At 40.5% G+C, this 21,046-nt stretch overlaps 1 protein-coding gene across 2 annotated transcripts in view; it reads left to right on the top strand.

Annotated features, from left to right (window-relative positions):
* Positions 1-1,979: 1,979 nt before the first annotated feature.
* The window catches only part of NISCH (nischarin), a 31,961-nt gene continuing 12,894 nt past the window's right edge, over positions 1,980-21,046 (top strand). For both annotated transcript variants that reach the window (XM_075713712.1, XM_075713713.1), the window contains exons 1-12: positions 1,980-2,071; positions 7,882-7,965; positions 8,718-8,900; positions 12,261-12,309; positions 13,924-14,087; positions 15,569-15,664; positions 17,322-17,417; positions 17,990-18,142; positions 19,363-19,431; positions 19,897-20,082; positions 20,284-20,412; positions 20,855-20,968. In XM_075713712.1, coding sequence (XP_075569827.1) covers positions 1,985-2,071; positions 7,882-7,965; positions 8,718-8,900; positions 12,261-12,309; positions 13,924-14,087; positions 15,569-15,664; positions 17,322-17,417; positions 17,990-18,142; positions 19,363-19,431; positions 19,897-20,082; positions 20,284-20,412; positions 20,855-20,968 — 1,410 coding nt within the window. In that variant the 5' untranslated portion in view covers positions 1,980-1,984. The remainder of the gene's footprint in view (positions 2,072-7,881; positions 7,966-8,717; positions 8,901-12,260; positions 12,310-13,923; positions 14,088-15,568; positions 15,665-17,321; positions 17,418-17,989; positions 18,143-19,362; positions 19,432-19,896; positions 20,083-20,283; positions 20,413-20,854; positions 20,969-21,046) is intronic.

The raw sequence follows: 21,046 nt of genomic DNA, 5'->3' as shown, positions 1-21,046 counted from the left end.
AATTGCATTGTGCATCACTTGCTTTGTATATTATTATTATCATTATTACATTGTTGTTATTACTACTACTGTTTTACTTTATTTCAATTATTAAACTGTTCTTATCTCAACCCAGGAGTGTTTCTCACTCTTACTCCTCTGATTCTCTCCCCCATCCCATCAGGGTAGGGGGAGTGAGCGAGCGGCTGCATGGTGCTTAGTTGCTGGTTGGGGCTAAACCACGACATCCTTACACTATATCATCTTTTGGCTAAGTCCTGATCAAGGGAAAGTGTTTTGCAGTGAAAATAAAATCAAAACAGGTTTATCCAGCTGCATTTCCAGAGGTGTGTTTGCTTATCTGCCACCCTGGTCCTGGTTGCACCTGCCAGATGCCAGCATTACCCTTGTAGCGTTACTCCCTCTGCACTGTAGCTCCCTTCTGCTGAGGAAATACTTTCCATCCAGACAACTTCAAAAGTCACACGTGCACCCAGAGCATTTGGCACTTCTGCTATTATTAAGGATGCTACACTGATGCTAATAGTATCCTGCCTTAGGTAGCATAAGGAAGGACAGAGAGAGGTCACCTTAATTTTGCTGGAAGGTGCTTTTCTACCCAGACCTCCTGTGACTCCCTCTTGGGGCAACTTAGATTCACTGGGAAAAGGCCGAGGAGGATTTGCTCCCCATCCTTCAGGATTGTCCACTTCTATTACAAATTCCTGGCAAGATCCCCTTTAGTGCGCACAGATTTGAAACACTTCCCTGTGCTCTGTGGAACACTGCCTTGAGGTAAGCGGAGTTCATAACATCAGTGAAGTCACCTCAGACTACACCCTGAGTTCACTCTGGGTTCATCCTTGAGGCCCTGGGCCAAGTCCATGCAGGTCTGGCCCATCAGCCCAGCTCCTCAGCTCTGTTTTTGAGGTGGCAGCAGGCACCTTGGTCACAGAACCACTGCAGCGGCACCTCTACCCAATGCGACAGCGTCCAAGCCTTCAGCAGCACATGGTGGCCACAGATCTCCACCAAGAGCTGTTTGTGCCTGGGGCAGGGCGCCGCTTTGGACCGCCGCCAGCACCGCTTGCAGATGCAGATGCTCATGAGCGCAGCAGCACAGCCACACCGCTACTGGGGAGATCAGCCCTCCGCAGTTCAATCTCAAACGCCCTGTGCCAGTATCCACCTGCGTTGCCCCTTCCTGTGTTGCCACACCTGCACCGCGCGTGTTGCGCGCACCAGTCTGCAGCTGCCTTCGGCCAGCTTGGACAGGCCTGAACCTCCTTGAGCTGCCTACATTGCAGCGCACCGCACGCCATGCTGCCGTACAGCGTGGCATTGCCCAGCACTACGTCGGACAGCAGAGCATTGCGCGTACGCTGCGTTGCATTGCACGGCACGGCACGGCACAGCACTGTGTTGCACCGCACAGCGCTGCAGAGCATTGCACTACATTGCACAGCCCTGCTCTGCATTGCATTGCATTGCATTGCATTGCACAGCGCTGCGCCGCACAGCGCGGCACAGCACCACTCAGCAGCTCACGCGCGCGCCGTACCACGCGCAGCAGCGCCCGCACGCATGCGCGCCTCCACACCCGAAACCTCACCCCGATGGGCCATAGCCCCGCCTCCCCAGCGCCAGGCCCCGCCTCTCCCAGCGCCAAGCCCCGCCCCCAGCGCCAAGCCCCGCCTCCCCAGCGCCAAGCCCCGCCTCCCCCAGCGCCAAGCCCCGCCTCCCCCAGCGCCAGGCCCCGCCTCCCCCAGCGCCAGGCCCCGCCTCTCCCAGCGGCAAGCCCCGCCTCTGCCACCGCCGGCGGCTGCCAAGAAAGAGGCGGCGGGCGGGGCGGGCCGCGCCCTGAGGGGGTTAAGCCAAGATGGCGGCGGTAGGAGCGCGGGCCGGGCCGGGGGCCGGTGCGGGCGGCGGTGGCGGCGACAACCGGAGGGGAGCGGTGACAGCGTGAGCGCGGCGGCGGCCGGTCCCCTGTGCTTCTCGTGGCGTCATGGAAGCGGCGGCGGGGGGCGAGGACGGCGAGGAGCCCCCGCGGGAGGCCCGAGTCCTGGGTTCCGAGCTGGTGGAGACCTACACGGTGCGGGGCCGGAGGGAGGCTGCGGGCTGGTGCGGGAGGAACGGCGCAGCCGGTGCCGGGGGTCCCGCGGACGCAAGCGGGGAGGCCGTGAGGGACGTGCCGGGCGGCGGGTGATGGTGGCAGCGAGGGGGGAGGTGTGGGGTAGCGGGCCCGCCGCGCCGCCGCCTCAGGCAGCCTGCGGGGTACCGGGGGGAGCGGGCTGAGGCCGGGCTTGGTGCTGCGCTGCTGCCTACTTAGTGCCGCCGTCTTCCCTTCCTCCCGGCTCTGAGGAAGCCAGGCAGCAGTGCTCGGCCCGCTTTTGTACCCACGCTAAAGCCAGAGCAAGAATAATTTGGCAGAAGTTTCGGAGCGGTTTCTGCCGCCGTGAAGGGACGCGTGTTCTGGGAAATCAGCCCCGAAGGCGCGTAGGAGCAGGGCTGTGGGTGTCCAGCCAGCGAAAATCGGCCCCCTGAGCTCCTCGTAGCTTTGGCCCTTTGGGAGAGCTGGTGTTTAGTGGAGGCTGAGTTTGCAAATGTCATGTTCTTGCCCATGTATATCTGTGTGTGTATATGTGCGTGTATACATACGTGTGATTATGAAAAATTCTTATCGAGTAAATGTAGCTTTTAAAGCTGGTCTAAATGTAGTAGGAAATCTTCAGGTGAAAATACTGTAAAAATCCCTTTTGAAAAGCCAGTCTTATTTTCAGAGGAAATGAGATGATTTGGAATAGATAGTTTTTCTCTTACCCTACAAACGGGGAAGATTGTCAGCAGTGTTTTAGTTTGGGGAAGGAATTAAATTTTTCATGTATAACTTTTTTTAACTGGTTGCATTGTACCCAGAGTTAATTGGTCTGTTTTTCAGGAAGAAGCTCATCATAAAACAGACCTGAGCATAATTGCAGGCAAAACATCTTGAGCACACCACCCTTTAGTTACATAACTAAAAATGCTTTCTGCTTCTTAGTGTGATTTGAATGATTTTTTTTTTTTGTAGAATGCACATAAAGGCATAAGGTTTCTTCCTGCTGTAGGAACATGGAAAAGGGGAGCAGTGGTCTAGAAAGACAGTATTTGTAAAGTTGTGTAATAGTTACAAGTAATGCTTCAGGTTACTGCCTCTGAAAAGGTACCCAGAGAAAATGGAGCAATGGGAGAGTGATTTCTGAATTTTTAATAGGACAGAGCATTTACACAGCTGTAGTACATGAAGGGCCTAACTCCTTTCCAGCTGACAACCCTTGAAACATCATTGTGTGGGAATGACTGTCTGGTGCTGAGTAGCCATATTTACAGTCAAAAATGTCATGAGCATTCAGTGACAGAGTTGGTTAGAAGCTTAAAATAAATTCTTGAAAATTGCTTAATCTCTTTCTGTCATGTTAGCTATGTAATGTGTATTCACAGAAATGGTACTGCAGCTGTTGAGATGTTACCACTGTGTGTGTTGGGATGTGGTTTGTCCCCCAAGCAAGTTTGTTTTCACAGTCCCTGATCAGCCAAGAGGCATGGTGAGACTTGTGGCATGGTGACTAGAAACTTCCATTTCAGGTGTGAACCAAGACTCAGCAGTGTTAATGTTGGTGTTGAGAATTTTCATGAGTATTTTACAAGAGCAGTGAATGAGAAATTCAAGTGAATTTAGTTGAGAAAATGTCAAAATGTTATCTGCCCCCTTATTCCACTGGGTGTTGTGGACACAGGAGGTGACATGTTAGCTACTTTAATGCTTCAGCCTGCCAACCTAGTATTGTGGTATAGCCAACCTTTGGTACTACTGTTAATGTGCTAGACTGAGCTGTAGTTCAGGCGTATAACTTTGCTGCAGGTAGTGTTCAGCAGATTGGATGATAGTTGGGGATAACATTTTAAGCCACTGCAGCTAAGCCCAAGGAAGCTTATTTTTTTCAAGGCCAGATTTCTTTTTTAATTATTATGGTTCTAGAAATACCATACTGGTTTAATGTGATTTTTCTTGGGAGCTTTAAAAGTAGGGTGTTTGAAAGGCAAAATTTACCAGTATTGGGTTCCTACTTTGATTCTATTGCTCCATTTTTGAAGGAGTCATGGCATTGAGCTTACCTGCGTGTAAACCTCCTAAAACTGTTAGCAGGACTCCAAGACTGCAGCCAGTTTGTGTGAAATAGACCCAAGCCATTAGAAGTGTAGGGATAGATCTTTAAATGAAAACAGAAATCCTACAAAATTAGTCACAAGGTGAAATGTTTTACAAAAATTATCATTTTTGTTTAGTGTTCAAAATTAGATTAGTGGCACTTAAGGACGTGATAAAGACCTGTACTGGAGCAGAAGTGAAGAAATTACATGGTGTAAAAGTCAGTCAAATCTGGTAAAGGTGAGAAAGGAAATACAGCACTAGCAAGCTGCATCTTTATCCATTAACATGTAGTAATCAAGGTGGCAGTGGTCCTATTTAGATCCTTGTTTTTTGAAAGAAGCTCTTTTCTTATGTGTGCTTCGCATTGTGCTCTGTATTTCAGAGCTCATAATATCAATAGAAGGAGACTTATTTTAATGACATCCATTTGACAGTTGTGAGATTAAATCCTTTAAAGTATATCAGGCAGGCCCACAGGTCTGTGTAATTTTGAAGGTACTTCTAAAAATGTGATTCTTGTTGGAGTTGTTAGGGTGGAAGGTAAGGTATGGATAAATCCAGCAGAAGAAAATACTGCACTTGTTCATGTTTTTTCTGTTGGGTTAGAAAAGTATGAGCACTTTTACTAGGTATTTCTCCTGCATGTGCTGGTCCAGCTAGATTCTCACTGAAGACTGGCTGATTGCTGAAAGGCCTCAAGGCTGCCAGTGCTTCATTTGTTTCCTGCTATGCATTTGGCCTGAAATTGCCTTCCTGCTTTTCCTGTCTTTTGCAGCTGTTTTAAATGTAAATACTAGTTTTGGTATTTAAGGAAAATACTGTGGCTTCCTTGAATGGGTGTAAACTGACTACTTAACAGGCAGGGAGGAGGGGATGCAGTTGCATCAGCTGCTCTGGAATTTGGGACTTAGTGGTTGCAGTCACACCTGTGTCCCAGGCTTCCTGTGGGCAGCTCTGTCATCTGTAAAGTGAGGTGCTTGTCTTTTTCTTGACAATACTGAAGTATGTGAAGTTGGATGAGGGATACTGTAGAAATGCAAGTTTTCCATGTAAAGTGAGATGGGCAGGTTTTTGTAATGTGTACAGGAAGTAAACAAAAGGCAGTCTGGAATCACTGCTGTTCATTTAACAGCTGGTTTAGAAGTTATACACCTTAAAAAAAATTAGTAAATATTTCACCTTTAAATATCTAAGGAGATGAAGGAATGGTGTTTGGTGGTGTGAGTACTTAACTGCAAAGAGTTTGACGTGACTGGTTGGAAAATCATGAAAATTTACAGCACTACAGATATGCTAAACACTGCAAAGCAGAACTTGACCAAAACTGTTTTATAAGAAAGGTGCACAAAATTTGTTACGCAGAAGAGTTTGGTGGAGACGTGGGGAGGAGGAAAACCTCTGAATGTAAACACTCTTGCATTTTAGCTCACTAGAAATGCAATTTATGGCATAAATATGGGTGGAGATTTCACATGGTATATTTATGTATGGGAGACAGTGCAGCATGATAGAATTTCATCACCTCTCCATGTATGCCTTCTAGCAGTTGGCTTTACAGGCAGTCCTTGAAGAATCTTAAACTGTCAGTCTTGTCATATTAGTGCGCTCAAAATTAATTGAAGGTCATATATATATATGACTTTTTCAGAAACTTAGCCTTTTTTTTTCCTCTAAAATTATTGATTTCTGTATTAAAACAAGTCTCTGGAGCACATAAACTTACTGCATTTGTATTTATTCTTCAAGATAATGGCAGCTTGTGGATTGATGTGAAGTCAGTTGCTGTCATTCTGCATACTGATGGTGTTTGAAGGGTGAATATGTACCACTTGTTCTGGCTGTGTTCTACATGGGGAATGCTGTGGCTTTTTAAAGACTTAATTTGAGGAATTGTATCAGTGCATGTAAACACTCTCTTTAACAGGTATTTCCCTGACCAGACCATCCATTTGACTTGGTGCTATGTTTCTAGAAGTGGTCAGTGCTTGCCATTTCAGCAAAAGGATACAAAACCTTTATTATATATTTAGTCTGACTGTATTATATACAGAGACAAGGGGCATTCCTTCCTTGTCTCATGAGCTGTCAGTTGGGAGCTGTGAAGTTTACTGAGTTTTCAATGTCTAATCTGAGGTCTTATGCATCGTGTACTCAATCTGTATTGCATTTAGCTATACTGCTTTATCTGCCATAATTTACTACAGTCAGCTTTTAAAAGGAACTAGTCTTTATATTATGGCTTCTAAATGTAGTACTTATTTAGTTCTAACTTTAATCTTCTGGTTTTTTTGAGTCTCCCCTTGCTTTCCTCAGGGTTATGAAGAACTTTTGAATGTTCAGGTTATTCCTGTTCTAGTTTGTCACCGGCACAGTGAATAATCCTGATCTGCCATTTCCCAACATAATATGATGGGAAAGCAGATGTAGGCTTTAATTGAGGCTGTAATTCTGTGTAGGCATTCATCTGTGCTTTCAGTACTCATCTGAACACTCATGTGTCACTTGCTGTATGCGTGAATCGGGCATCTTGATTCAGTTCTCTGTAGGACTTGGTTTTTGTTCAGCAAGCCAGTGTCAGATGCTTACAAAAAATATAACTGGTGTGAGATATAGTTCATGTTTTAAATTGCAAGTGATATTCTGTTAATGTTTGGTATTGTGCTGGTCTGTACTAACAGTAAGTGAAAACTGGTCTTTTACATAACATTGAAAATGTTGATGTGTTTTGTTTCCTCAAATGGGTTTAGCAACTAGATGTGCATCATTCTCATAGCAGCTATGAGTCAGGTCTGTGTGATCTGTGGTAGTATGCAAATTCTCAACTACTAAATGCTTTCAAGATTTGATTACGAATTGGTGTTTTCCCTAAGGAATATAGTTGGATTGGATAACACAGTTTACTTAATTTGTTATTTTCGAGTAGCTGTAGAACTGGTTTTGCTGAGCCTTGTTTGTTTTTTACTTTGTGTTTTGTTTTGTACCTCTAAAGTTTCTTTGGGATGGCTTGCTTCTGGCATGTCCAAAGGTAGATTGTGAGTTTCCTGCAGAACCAGTACTGTTCAATCTGGAAAGTCACCTACAATGAAAATCTTTAATTGTTTGGTTAAAAAAACTTAGCTTTGTGTAAAGAACCGTTGGATTGCTTTAGATAGTTGTAGTGATTCTTTGGGCACAATTGTAACTCTCAGGAAGCTGTCTTGTGTGCTTTACCCTAAAAGGAATAAAATAGTTAACATCCAACCAACCAAAGGATTTGTCTAGATTTCTGAAGGGTTAAGCTCCAGATTTCTGCTTAACTGTGAAGTGGCAGCAGGATGCTTGCTAAGTTCCTGTGCCCATTGTGGAACTTGGTAGATTGAAGAAGGGATGCTGCTGTCTCATGCTTGTTGTGCATAGTTACGAATACCAACTTAACTTTGCTAGCAGAAATCTTCAGAAAAAGAAGGAGCTTAGAGATCTTGGTTGTTAACCTTTGGGTTGCAAAAATAAAAGCAATTGCTTTACATGAAGAAGCATCTGCATGTTTTGGTGTGTGGAGCAGCCTTGTGAATGAGATTAGGCATCCTACATCAGCAAAGTCACCTTAGAGTTTGGATTAGCTTTTAGTTAACTATGGTACTTTAAGAATGTAGAATCACCTTATAGTGCAGATCTCAGAGTCAGCTTCTCTTTGACCTGCTTTGCAGTTCCCTTTAATTTCTTCCTTTCAGGTGTACATTATTCAGGTCAGTGTTGGCAGTCATCAGTGGACAGTCAAACATCGTTACAGTGATTTCCATGACCTGCATGAAAAGGTAAGGATATTAAAACTGTGGCCTTGGTCTCTTATAAACATTGTACAGTTTGTGCAGTTTTGTTGTATGGAACATAAATTCTTTCCTCAATAAAGAGCAAGAAGGAGTATCTGCCAGATACTATCTGAACTGCAGACTAAATCCTTTTTGTATGAACAATATTATTTGCCCCGGTACAGTCCCCTCTCAAACAGGGGCAGGTTGGCCTGGACAGTTTTAGCCTTGGACAGAAGCTTGTATGAGAAAGAGAGGAGTTCAGGCTACAGTCATTAAACATTTTGCCAAGAGAGATGTTTATGATCAGCTGGTCTGGTAACCAATAGCTGGATTGGAGCAAAGACCCTCTTCTGGGAGGGGTGGATGACAAAACTGTCCTTAGTAGCATGGGGTAGTTACTAACCAGCGCTCATTAAAAACAGCAAGTAAAAATGAGGGAAAGTCCTCTGTATTTAAGACTGGGCTGCTTTCTCAAAATGCACCAGTTATTCTGCTATTTTATCACCTTAGTTACATTCTGCCTTGTGGTACTGTGAGTGATTCTCTCAGAAAAGACTATTATTGAACTTCTCATGATTTTATGATAAAATGTTCTTTCTGAAAATACCTAATACTTTGAAGTCAATAGCTAAATTTACTGAAGTAATTTTATTTTTGGATCTTACCAGGGTCAGGCAACATGCTCTTAATGTGTTCTGTTGCATCTTTTGTGCATGATGGTGAGTTGGGTAGTAACTCTGGTCTTTGTCTTTCAGCTTGTTTCAGAAAAGAAAATAGATAAAAATCTGTTACCTCCTAAGAAGATTCTTGGAAAAAATTCCAAAAGCCTGGTGGAGAAAAGACAAAAGGAATTAGAGGTCTACCTGCAAACCCTGCTAGTCAAGTTCCCTGTTACTGCTCCAAAAGTTCTATCACACTTCCTACACTTTCATTTATATGTAAGTTATTTTTTTAGCATATAACATGGAGGCCTAAGTGTCTTTCCCTAGTTCTCTGACTTGGAGAGAATTGCATGGAATCTTCACAAAATAGCTGAAACGGCTCTTTTTCAGCATTTTGCACAATGTGACAAACAAAGCTTATTTTTAAGATTTTTGACACTGCTTTTTATTGCAGTAGATACTGTGCTGGCAAGTAGTGTGGGTAGGGACTCTAAGAGGAGAAAATAAATGCTGGCAGGATAGTTGGAAGCTGTGAATAAATCTGAAGCTGAATTGGTTGTTAGGCAGAAGTCAATAGTGCTGGCTCTCTGAAGGAACATTGCATAATTGATCTGCGCACGCCCCTACTTAGTGGTTAATGGTTAGAGCTGTGGTTTACAGTGAAACAGTTTCCAGTAGCCCAAATGAAGAAAAATGGTCCTTCTCCATGAGAAGCACACTGATGGAGTGGCCTCTTGAGAAATAGCTCCAGCAAGCAGACAGAATGTTACGGTAAAGGCTGCTTGAAGTAAGAAGGAATGGCTTGCTTTCATGTTCAGATTGCAATTTTTTTGTTCATCTATTATGTATAATTAGGCTTTTTTGCAGTATGGTATCATATTGTAAGAGGGAGAATGAACTTCATAAAGAGGAAAATGCACTGGAGAACTTGATGGAAAGGAGGAGCAGTAATTGCTTTGGGGTGGGATGTGCTGAGATGGCACTTCATGGTTTCATATAAAGGCTTCAGAAATGAGTCACAAGTGGTCCATTAGGTGTGTTAATTAAGCTTTAGCAACAAAGGAAAACCTGTTTTATTTATGTTACGTGAATATAATTATCCTGGTGAGACTGCAGAGTTTGACTTAGATAAACAGTAGAAGGTTTACTTCATAGTGTTGCTATTGCCCTGCAGATTTGAGTGAGAAGTGCTAGTTTGTCATGATCAAGCCCTCTAAAATGGATTAGAGGTTTTAAATGTATTGAAAATGTGTGTGATAATGTAGGGACAATTCTGTTCACATGGAGCAAACTTCCTGATCACCAGGGAGTTGCATAATCTTTCTGTTCTCTGGCTACTCTGTCTCTTAAATGATGTCTGTTTCATTAATGTTTCAGTGCTGTAACTTCAACAAAGGTTTTTATGCAGGCAGAAATTCTTACTAGTCCCTCCCTTGTTTTTCAGTTAAGACTATTTTTTTCCCTCTTGCTGTACTGTTTATCTTTTTTTACTTTTCCAAAGAACTAGCATTATTTGGTTATGAATGCTTCCCTATTTCTGTACTGTGCTTGTGTATTAAGAGCAAAGTTGTTGCTTAATCTGCATTTCTTTGCTTTAGTGGAGTCTGGCTTGAGGTGTAAACTCAGTTGTTTTTGCTTGGAACTTTGGAGTACTTTTAAATATTTACCAAAAAAAAGTTAGTTATTCAGCAGAAAAGCTAAATATTTACCACAGCAATTCTACTGGAAAATAACCTTCCTGCAGAACTTTGATCTTATTTTAAAATATGTTTGTTACCAGACAGCCCATGTGCATGCTTGAGCCATTACAATACCTGATATTGCCTCATTAGTTTATATAGGAAGGCTGGAATATTTTTTGTATATTCTTATGTGTAGTATTTCCAGTAGGGATTATTTCATTTTATTTCCCAGGTTAATAGAACTAAATGGAGTAGAAATACCTACCATAAATACATTAAAACCACTTTGAAGCCTTTATGTGGCACAGGGAAAAGCCAGGTACAGCTTAGAAAAGAGAAGCAGTTGCATGTGACAGCAGCGTAGAACATTATTGTTACTTTGACATTGAATAGGATGTCTGCAGTGGTATGGGGATGCTTATTTTGTTGCACTGTCTTATACTTCGTCATATTAGAAGATTTGGTTTGTAAACTTACAGATAAAAGCTTTTGCAAGAAAAGAATTGAGTACCCACAAACTGCTGTTCAGAGACACCTGCAAACAATGGGCTTCTGTGGCTTTGATGCATAGAAATAATTAGAGCTAAGACAGAGGTCTCTTGTAGACAGAGGAATAGAGTTGCTTTTTTTTTTTGCCTGCTAGTCACTGAACGGTCCAAGTCATAATCTTGTTTCAATTATAAATGTAGAAAAAATTTCTGCTCTGTCCCAGATGACTAAAGGAATACAGAGTATAGTTTTCAATTAAGTCTGTGCATGCCAGATGAGTGTAATTGGCTTATTCAGATGAGAGTCAGAATTGTTGAATTTTGTTTGGAATGCAGCTTCTAGCTTGTTGTTCTCAAAACTGTGGTGTGGAGGCTTTGTTCACCCTCAGTGAGTGGGGTTTCAGTTATACTAAGAATGTGCTTTTCTAAAATGCTTGCCTCATCAAATGAGCTGAACTGTCTGCTGCAGATGTCCTGTGGATTTATTCCCTTGTTATGAATCATGAGGGATTTGTCAGTTAAGTAAACTGATCAAATATTCATTTTGTGATGATCCATAATATCTGCTTGTCCTTTGCAGCTACCTTAAAATGAGATGTATGTGTCTAGGGGAAGCTTCACTGTTGCAAATAGTTTTACTTTTTCTTTTTGTGGGCCTTTGAGAGAGAACTGTTGGAAATGCTCAGAACTATTTCTGGGCTTCCACAGAGCATTTGCTTTTTGTGGAGAGAAGTACGCCCAGATGGGAAATACTCATACTGATCTTTGTGCACCTTCAGATTTAGAAAGAACAAATCCCTACATTGAGAGTTCTCGGCCTTTTTCTTTCCTCCTAGAGGTGTCAGTGCCTGGAATGGAGGTTGAGCACCTGGATAGGTCCGGGAGGGTGGAGAAGATGGACGATGGGGAAAAGGGGCTTTTGAATTACTCTGCAGCAAGCAGAATAGAATTGAAGTGCAGAAGACGAATTACTTTCTATATATCTCTTCTTCCCTGTAGACCTGTTAATATAAAGTTTTCTGTGTATTAGTGATATTCCAAGGATATGTTGAGTGCTTGATGCATTAGATTAGTCTTAATGTTAAAACTTGAAGAACACTATACTTGTAATAGTTTCTTCAAAACTGAGCTTTCTTTCAAGGTGGGCTAATGATGGCTAGTAATAGTTGCTCTAGTTGCTGTTGCCCTTTTCTAATATATGCAGGATATGATTATTTAAATGTAGTTAGGTATCTTCCATCTTGAAAATGAAAATCATACGAAAGAATTAATTTCCAGTAACTTTTATGAAGTATTTTCAAGCTACAAAGAAATCCATAAGACACAATCACAGTTGATTTCTGTTTAAAAAAAAAAAAAGTCCTGTACCGCAGCAAAAAAGGGAGACTTCAGCAAAGGTACACATTGAAAAATTGGAACCGTAAGTATGTAAATAACACTTGATTACAATGGTTTATTCTTTGTAGGAGATCAATGGGATCACTGCTGCATTGGCTGAAGAGCTCTTCCACAAAGGTAAAGAACTTGCAAGAATTTAACTGGGAATGGTTTCCTCTATGTCTGTGCCTTCATATACCTGTGATATTTAATCTCCAGACAATGAGAGATCTGAATCTTCATATGAGAGTTTTTCTTCCCCTTCTTTCTCTTCACCTTTTTCTTGCTGTTTGTGCTTTGATTCAAGCTGCATTTTGGGAGGAGCGGTAACAGTAGTGCAGCTACATTTGGAAACAAAACAGAAATTGGTGAATTTAGGTTTTGGAAAGGGCCTACCAGTCTGTGTCCTTAAAGGATAGGGTGTGGTACTGGTGATCAAAAGCTTTTGTTAAGGTTTCTGTCTTGGTATGTTTTAGTGTAACCTGTAAGGAAGCTTGTTTTATATCAGTGAGTCCTGATGTAGTGTGTTTTAAATGCAAGAGGCCACTTTACACATCTAAATCAATATTGTTCTTCCAGAAGTCAGGAAATGTGAGACCTTCTGGTCAGTTAATTAAAGGATGGCCTTTTCTGAGGTTGGCAGATGACAATGAAATAACCCATGCTAATTTTGTTTTGAAGGACATGCTAGATGATAATTTCAGTTGGCTGAGGTGATAGGTGAAGCATGTTTCAGCATGCCATTTCAGATTGTTCTGGCACAAAATTAACTTCAGGTAAAGCCATTTCAGAGTGTCCACTCAACAAATTTTGGAACATTTTAAGGAAGCTTCTGAAGAATCTTTCCTGACTTTGTGGTGCCTGCAGTCTCACCGATACCAGAAGCACTGATGTCTGACTGCTCTATATTAGTGTGGCCTTCCAGTATTGCATAGCTGGACTCTTGGACTTGCTCCCTCTGAAGCCAAAGGGAATATTACTCCTCAGAACATTTCTGAGAACTCTGTTTTCATGCAAGCTGATGCTTTCTTGTCCACGAAGCCAAACTGATGTCCCTAAAAGGAAGAGGAGAAAGATATTCATTCCACATGTGCATGTTCTGACTGCTGTAGTCCACATAAACTCTTGTGCCTTCAGAGAGGCTTTTGGATGCTGTTTCCTACTGTTCCTAGAATGAAATGGGGTTGTAAAAATATTATCAGATAATGCATTTCCTGTTCTGGGAGTTTGCATTGGTATTAGTGTGGTGAAAGTCCTCACACTCTCCAAGAAAGCATATTTGCTACAATTCTGCATTTAGGCAGCATAGCAGAAGATATAAGGTTGTTTTTCAGGTGGCAAGCACAGCTTTTTCTGAATAGAATAAGGTCTAACTGCTATAGAACTTAGGGATATCTCAGAAAAAGTTTAGCATCTCTTACATTATATAAATGAACTTTGTCTGATTCCAGTCCTGTTCAGATTGAGGGTAATTTGCCGTGAGTTGCATTAGGGACTTTGGACTTGTATGATGAGAGTGCCCATTTGAACACCTAGATTATTCTGGTGTTAAAAAAAAAAAAAAAAAAAATCTTAATTCAGCCATTCTAGTTTAAAGTGGCAAAAAAGGACATTGTTTTGGTACCTCAGTTGTGAGCTTAGAGTATAGATGTGACAAATGTTTAATCTCTAACATTAGATCTTCCATGTACCATTTATTCTTTTGTAACCATTGCCACATTTTATTTGATACCATCATACTCTGTTTTTCAGGAGAGCAGTTATTAATGGCTGGAGAAGTCTTCACCATCAGACCCTTGCAGTTATATGCTGTCACTCAACAGTTGCTACAGGGGAAGCCTACATGTGCTAATGGAGATGCCAAAACAGATCTAGGTCATATTCTAGATTTCACATGTAGACTCAAGTATTTAAAGGTGAGCCATACTTGCATAAATACTGGAGATGTTGTTTCTACCAGACTGACATGATTGTTAGCATACTTTTGGAATCTAGTCTGAATGCACAAGAACTTTACTGATAGTAAACACCTGCAAGCGTTTAGAAGTCAGTGTTAAACAGGTGTTTATTCTGTCAACCTTCAATACACATATAATTCTATAAGAAAGATGTTGATTCTCTGTTGTGGTCTCTTCAGCAGTGCTCTCTGTAGAGATGCAGTCGAAGAATCTTTGCAGACACTATGGGTGGGCCAGTGTGTATGTATACATATGCATATGTGTATATAAATCCTGTCCCCTTTCTCACCTTTGACTGTATCTGAAAGTTAAAAAACCCAGAACTAACAAACCCCCTCAGTTTCATAGATAAGACGGCCCTGAATTTCTAGCTAAAATACCATTTCAGAATAAATGTAAAATAGCCTTAGAACAGATAATTTTTGTCTGGAGCCAGTTTGTTTTTTATCTACTAAATAAGTGAATTGGAAAAACTTTCCTGAGTAATTTTTTTAACACTGCTTGTGACAGCTCAAAACTTCTTTTAGCCCCTTTATTACATGAAGAAGAGCTTCCTTTTAACTGTGTGGTGTGTTCAAAGGGGGAAACAAAGGAATGGATCAGGGGAAACTTCACTGGAAGACTTAGGAAGTTGTGGAAGCAAAACCACAGCTGTACTGGTATTCCTGTGGCTCTTCAGATGTCTTTGCCATATCGTGTGTGTATAGAATCCTCTGAACAGAGGATTCTCTGGCTGGAGAAGAGCATATCGTTTAGCAAAATACCCATCTTCTGAATTTCTGGCCCTTCTGAATGCTTGTGAGTAGGCACCTTCAGAGTTTAAGATACGTATAAGACCAGACAAAAGCCTTAGATTTCTCCCAAAATTATATTCACAGCAAACATAAATGAAACCACCTGTCTTTTATGTTACTGATGTGCTCTGAGGCCAGAATCTAGTGACCACATGGAAATATTAGATGCGTTTTTATTAGATGTGTACCGATGTCTAATGTTTTCTTCAAACCCATCTTGTCAATGCCTTGACATTTATCGCCTGTAGTGGAATTGAAGACAGTTCTGTCTTGGAGGATCAAGGAAGTTGTTTTTAGTGAATGCAGCTCTGGCTTGGTCAGCTGAGAATGAAGCCTTGGTCAGTCTTGCCTATGGTATCCTTTTTGCATGCCTCATGTGCTACAAAATACAAGCACAAGGTGGCAGTTCAAGTGCAGTGCTTCAAGTTCAGTGCACTTAGCTGGAGCAGCTAATGTGTTTTTTTTTTTTCCCCCCTGAAAAGTTAATCTGCAAGTTTCATGAATCATTCCGTACTTTAAAAATTGTTTGGAACCTTGGCTGTCTTTCCAAGCTACTGTGTTTGTGCTATTGCCTGTGTAAGACTACTGAAATGTGGACAAGTTGGATTATGTGCACTAACTCTGTTCTTAAATGTTGATTACTAGGTCACTGGAACAGGGGGACCTTTTGGAACCAGTAACATTCAGGAGCATCTCTTGCCTTTTGATCTGTCAATTTTCAAATCGCTTCATCAAATAGAGGTATGACTGACATACTGCACATAATTTTATAGAGGCTCTGCGAATGCCAGGTGTGCTGCATATCTCTCAGAATTGGTAATTGTATGCTTTGATTTGGTCCTAGAATCGGGGAGTGCAATGTTTAGAAGGACTTTCATTTGTGAAACAACGGTTTTATTCACAAGTCTTGGAAATAAGGATGCCAAATTTAAATGTTTAGAATAGCTTGCACTGTGTATGTCTTCAGAAAGAATGTGATTTCCAGCATATACACAAAACCTAAAACAGAGTGGCTTTCCATTGCCTTGAAGATCTAACAAATGGGTTATAATGGGATCTCTTATTACAAAGTACTTCTCATTTGGAAAGAAAATATTTGTGAAAATGTTCTGACATTAAATTTGCTTGTGAAAATACACTGTTGGGTACAGTGCTTCTTGCTTGATAATTTGCAGAATTTTTTCATTGGTGTGCTTTCAGTGCAAATGACAGGGTTTCTAGTAGAAGTTGTTCAATGAGTATTTCACGAAATACTTCCCTGACCACTTCAGATCTTTCCAGAGAGAGAGTATCCGATTTTTTCATGCAGTCTGTACTGTGTCCACTTTTGGTGTGTGCAGTACCTTTTCTAGTACATGAACCCTATTGTCTCTCATTGATATGAGGGACTGAGTTGGTTAAGAACTGAAGTGGATTCCTGAAGTCACTGATTTATTGACATTTTAATGTGGGAAAGAAACTACAGTTTAGAAACTGAAAAGAGTGGGAGAATGTCTGACATACTGCAGAGCAGATATTGCAGAATAGTATCAATTTTCCCCTTTCCTGTGAGCATGAATAGTTTCAGGTGTAGCTTTGCATTGGGGGGGGGGGGGGGGTTTGGTCTTGAAGTCTTTTGTAATCGTATGTTCATGAAAAGTTTTTGATTGACTGGCACCAGACTGATGTTTCCATCTAGTAGTAAACACTGCCCAAAAACTAGCAGTGGTAATCTGGAAAGAATTTTTTCAAGGGTGTCAGGAATTCTGTTTCTGTTTAGTGTGGTTTCCCTGATACACCAGCAAATGTGCAAGTTGTAGTGGTTGCACAATGTGTGAGACTGTCTACAGAGAAGGACCTGGTTGCTGAACAGAGGCTGTAGCAGATCTTTGGTGTTGTTCCAACTTGAGCTACAGAAAAAAGACTTTGTAATTTTAAACTTAGTCTGTGCAATTAGCTCACTAGTGTATTAAATGCTTAGATTAGTATCCTCATTTCCTAGGCATTTCTTTTTTCTTATTTACAATAAAGAACATATGCCTAAACAAACATGTCTGCAGGTAGAGCCATAGTTTGAGATAACTCTCTTTCTGATAACACTAAAATACTGTGCCCTATTAAAGTGCCTGGGTAGTTTCACTTTTAAGAATACATGGGACAGGTAAAAAGTCAATGGAGAAGAAGTTTTGTTCACATGAATGTTTGAATTTCACTTTTCTGTAGTCATGTCTCTAATTTCTTGCTTTAGCTTTACCAGATGTTGGTATTTCTGACCTGATAATCTCAGGAGATTTTAAGGGAGTGCTGTAACTACTTTCCAAATTGGTGGAGAATCTGCTATTGAAGCTTTTAGCTACCTCTTCCATGTCTCGTATTTGTTCTAGCATTTCTGACTTTGTAACATAATTTTTTTAAATAGATCAATCATTGTGGGGGAAAGCTTATCAAAGGGCTGACTTCATCAAAACATGCTCTGGCCACGATGAGTGTTCGATTTTCAGCAACATCAATGAAGGTAAGAGTGAGTTCCTACTTCTGGTCAGTGTTTAAAGCACATGCAAAAATAACATGCATATTGTGGAAATGCTCATTTAGAGTCCGTGTACTTTCCTGTACTGCCTGTTGCATGTTCTGCTTTTAAAACCATGGAATTGGAAGGGTTTGCTAACCTTTCAGAATCTTAGTTTTAATAAGCGGAGGAAGTGTTTACATGTGTCCCTTCACAGGGACCTTTCTGATGCTTTTACTGGAATGCGTGTTTCTGTTGTTCATCCAGAACTGAATGTATTTGTCTTATTCTTTTCTCTAGGCTTTGATTTGGCAAGGGATATCTAGTAGGGTAATTTTCACAGTACCTCTATTGTTCCTCCACTTCCTCCAGTTTGGATCAGCTGCTAGTGTTGGAACTCTTTCTCTGTAGATCTAAAAATTCTGACCCAGTCAGCTCACATTTTAAGACTTTAATCTAGGTGATTATAAAACTTAGAAATCTTCCTTACTTACATAAGGTTGTTTGGATTGTTTTCAAAACTGTTAGCTTTCACTGAAGATGCAAGTGTAATATTTTAGTGTGCTTGTCTTAAATAGGAAATCCTAGTGCCTGAAGCTTCTGAGTTTGATCAGTGGGAGCCAGAGGGTGCAACTTCAAGTTGTCCAGTGACAGCAGTTATCCCAACTTGGAGAACTTTAACAACTTTGGATATGAGTCACAATAGCATCTCTCAAATTGATGATTCAGTGGTGAGAAATACTTTTTTTTTCATTTGTTAAAAAAAAAGGAAAAAAAAGAAAAAGTATGATGTTCTGTGGCACATTACACAGCAGGGATTTTGCATTTGCTTTACATATCTTCTTTCTGAAAGATTTTCGGTTGCACTTTTTTGTGTTGATTAGCTACCCAAGTTAATGCTTAGGAGATTTTTTCTTTTACTACTTTGATATTTTCTTTGCTAAAGGAGAAGAGTTTGTCATTCTGTATTCTGTAAGCAACACTTCCGTGAATACTGACTTTTTGAAACATGCTTTTACTGTTTACATAGGCCTTAGGCCACTTAAAGTTGGGGGTTTTTTTTGAAAAAAAGAACAAAACACCTCTTGGACTCAACTTTGGAGTGTTATCAAGCCTTCTTGACATCAAAACAGTAGGAAGTGTGTGGAAACAAAATTTGGAGTATTTTGCCAGTACCTTAGAATTACACTTTGTAAATCAGTTCTTAAGAAAAAAATTGTAGTGTTCATCACAACAACAAGTGTCAAATACAAAAATAATTTTTTACCTCAACTGCTCTTGTGAAGCAGGAAATAGTTATGTCTGTAGTCCAGCTAGAGATCATGGACTTGGAGCGCACTTTTTTGTTCAGGAGTTTTTGTGATGTAGACTTACGGTTCTTCAGGTCTGAGTCCAGACCTTAACTACAAGGCAAATAATTGGTGAGATTACAACCAAAATAACCAGCTGCAAATACATTGATATCAAAGTTCAGCATCAAATTCAAGGTTTGAGTCCTCCAAAAATAAAAGGCTTTCTGGGTTTCTGAGAGGTTTGTGTGACCTTGTAATGCTTGGTTAGTATAATCAAAACATGTCATCTTTATCCAGGTTTCTGTGTAACATAGATGTGCTTGTTTGGTAAGACGGAAACGCCTATTAATGAGTTTGATCTATAGTTAATGTGGTTAAGCTGGGAGCAGCTTATTTGTCTTCAGTAAGAAACCAGGTTTCAAATTAAAACTTAACCATGCTTCTCAGAGTAACCTCGTTTTCATAAGAGCAAGATTCAACTTTTTTGTTGCACTAGGTCACATGGAATGCTTTTTTAATACCAAAAGCTGAGAAGAGGGACTGTGCGTTGGATGATACCTTTCCTTTGCTTGTTGGTTAGCTCATAATGAAGGAAGTATGGCCCAATTTATGAGCTAAAATGCATTTTAACACATGCATTTTTTTTTCTCTTCTTCTAGAAATTAATTCCAAAGATTGAATTCCTGGATTTGAGTCATAATGGGGTGTGTCTGGTAGAAAATTTACAGGTAAGTGATGCATTTGAAGGTGATTCCTCCCCCGCCCCCCGACTGCCTGAGACCTTAGAACACAGATTTTCTTGCTTCAGAATTTTGTTGCTCATCTTCATGGCGAATAGTTTAAGCCCAAATAGCTTATTCTTCATAACATCAAGTACTCTTTTAATGGTGCATTTCTTACTTGCTCTGGATATTTTAATTTGCCAATATTGACATACCACATTTAGTTCTTAACTAAATTAATTCAGTGCCAGCTGTATCTGTGGGTTGGTAAAAATGCAGTTGAGGAAGTTCCCTTTCTACAAGCTTGAACCTGTGTAAAGAACAATTTCATGTCATGTTTTTCATGCTAGGCAGTGTCCAGCATGAAAACACTATTCTACAAAAAAACCAAGCAATCCATAATACAATGTCTTTGATATTGTTTAATTTTAATGAACTGGTATATAACATGGATTTTCTGTGCTTTTATAGCATCTTTACAACCTTGTTCACCTGGACTTATCCTACAACAAGCTTACATCACTAGAAGGTGTTCACACAAAACTGGGAAACATCAAAACTCTGAATTTAGCAGGCAATCAGCTGGAAAGGCTGTGTGGTCTTAACAAACTGTACTCATTAGTCAACTTGGATCTGAGCAACAACAAAGTAGAACAGGTAACTTGATTTTTTTCAGTGTCAAATTGTGCTTTAGATCACAAGCAATTTCTTTTAGTGGGTGAAACTGCAAGTAAATGAAAGTGGCTGTAGTGATTTTTTTCCTGGCTATTGTATGCAATTTATGCAAGAAATGCTCAGTCTGTGTGTTCATTTTCATTTAGCCACTCTGTATTCATCCTTTTATTTAAAAACTTCCAGATTGATGAAGTAAAAAATATAGGAAACCTCCCATGCTTAGAAAAAGTGGTCTTATCCAGCAATCCATTGAGCATCATCCCTGATTACCGGACCAAAGTACTTGCTCAGTTTGGGGACAGGGCCTCAGAGGTAAGCCATGGTGCATTTCTTTTGCTTTGAAGCTGACATTTGAAAAAAAATAATTTTTTTTAAAGCCTGGTGAGGAAAGTAGTGTGAATGTTCTAAAAACCTGATGAGTTTTTAGTGTGTGTTGGAGAAGGTCTTTAGACAATGAAACCATATTAACATTATTCGACTATGCTCCTTTATCTAAATGAAAGTTTGTCCTGTCTTCATTGGGTAACACTATGTTAATACTGAAACATAGTTGTGCTTATCAAGCATTTCTGAGTTTGCATTAAATTCATGTCATGTTAGAGCAAGGTCTAATGTGACTATTGGTTTTGTGTAACGGTAACAGAGGCACGTAGTTAGCATTAAGCTAAGATAATTTTTTATTATTCCATTAATAAAAATAAATTGCAGAGCTGCCTTGTTTTCAATGTTTTTATATGTTTTAACATTTTTTCAGGTCTGTTTGGATAACATTGTTACCACAGAAAAAGAACTAGACACTGTGGAAGTGCTAAAAGCTATTCAAAAAGCAAAGGAGGTGAAATACAAACTAAGCAACTCTGATAAAAAGGTGAGTTTGGCTCTGAGAGAAGTAGAATGTACTACATACAAAAGAAGCTTACAAAAAGACTTCTACAAATTAAATCTA

The sequence above is a fragment of the Pelecanus crispus genome, chromosome 7, assembly GCF_030463565.1.
Source record: "Pelecanus crispus isolate bPelCri1 chromosome 7, bPelCri1.pri, whole genome shotgun sequence".
NCBI classification, from domain to species: Eukaryota; Metazoa; Chordata; class Aves; order Pelecaniformes; family Pelecanidae; genus Pelecanus; species Pelecanus crispus.
The sequence above is the reverse complement of the archived record's forward strand: the minus strand, read 5'-3'. Positions and strand labels throughout refer to the sequence as shown.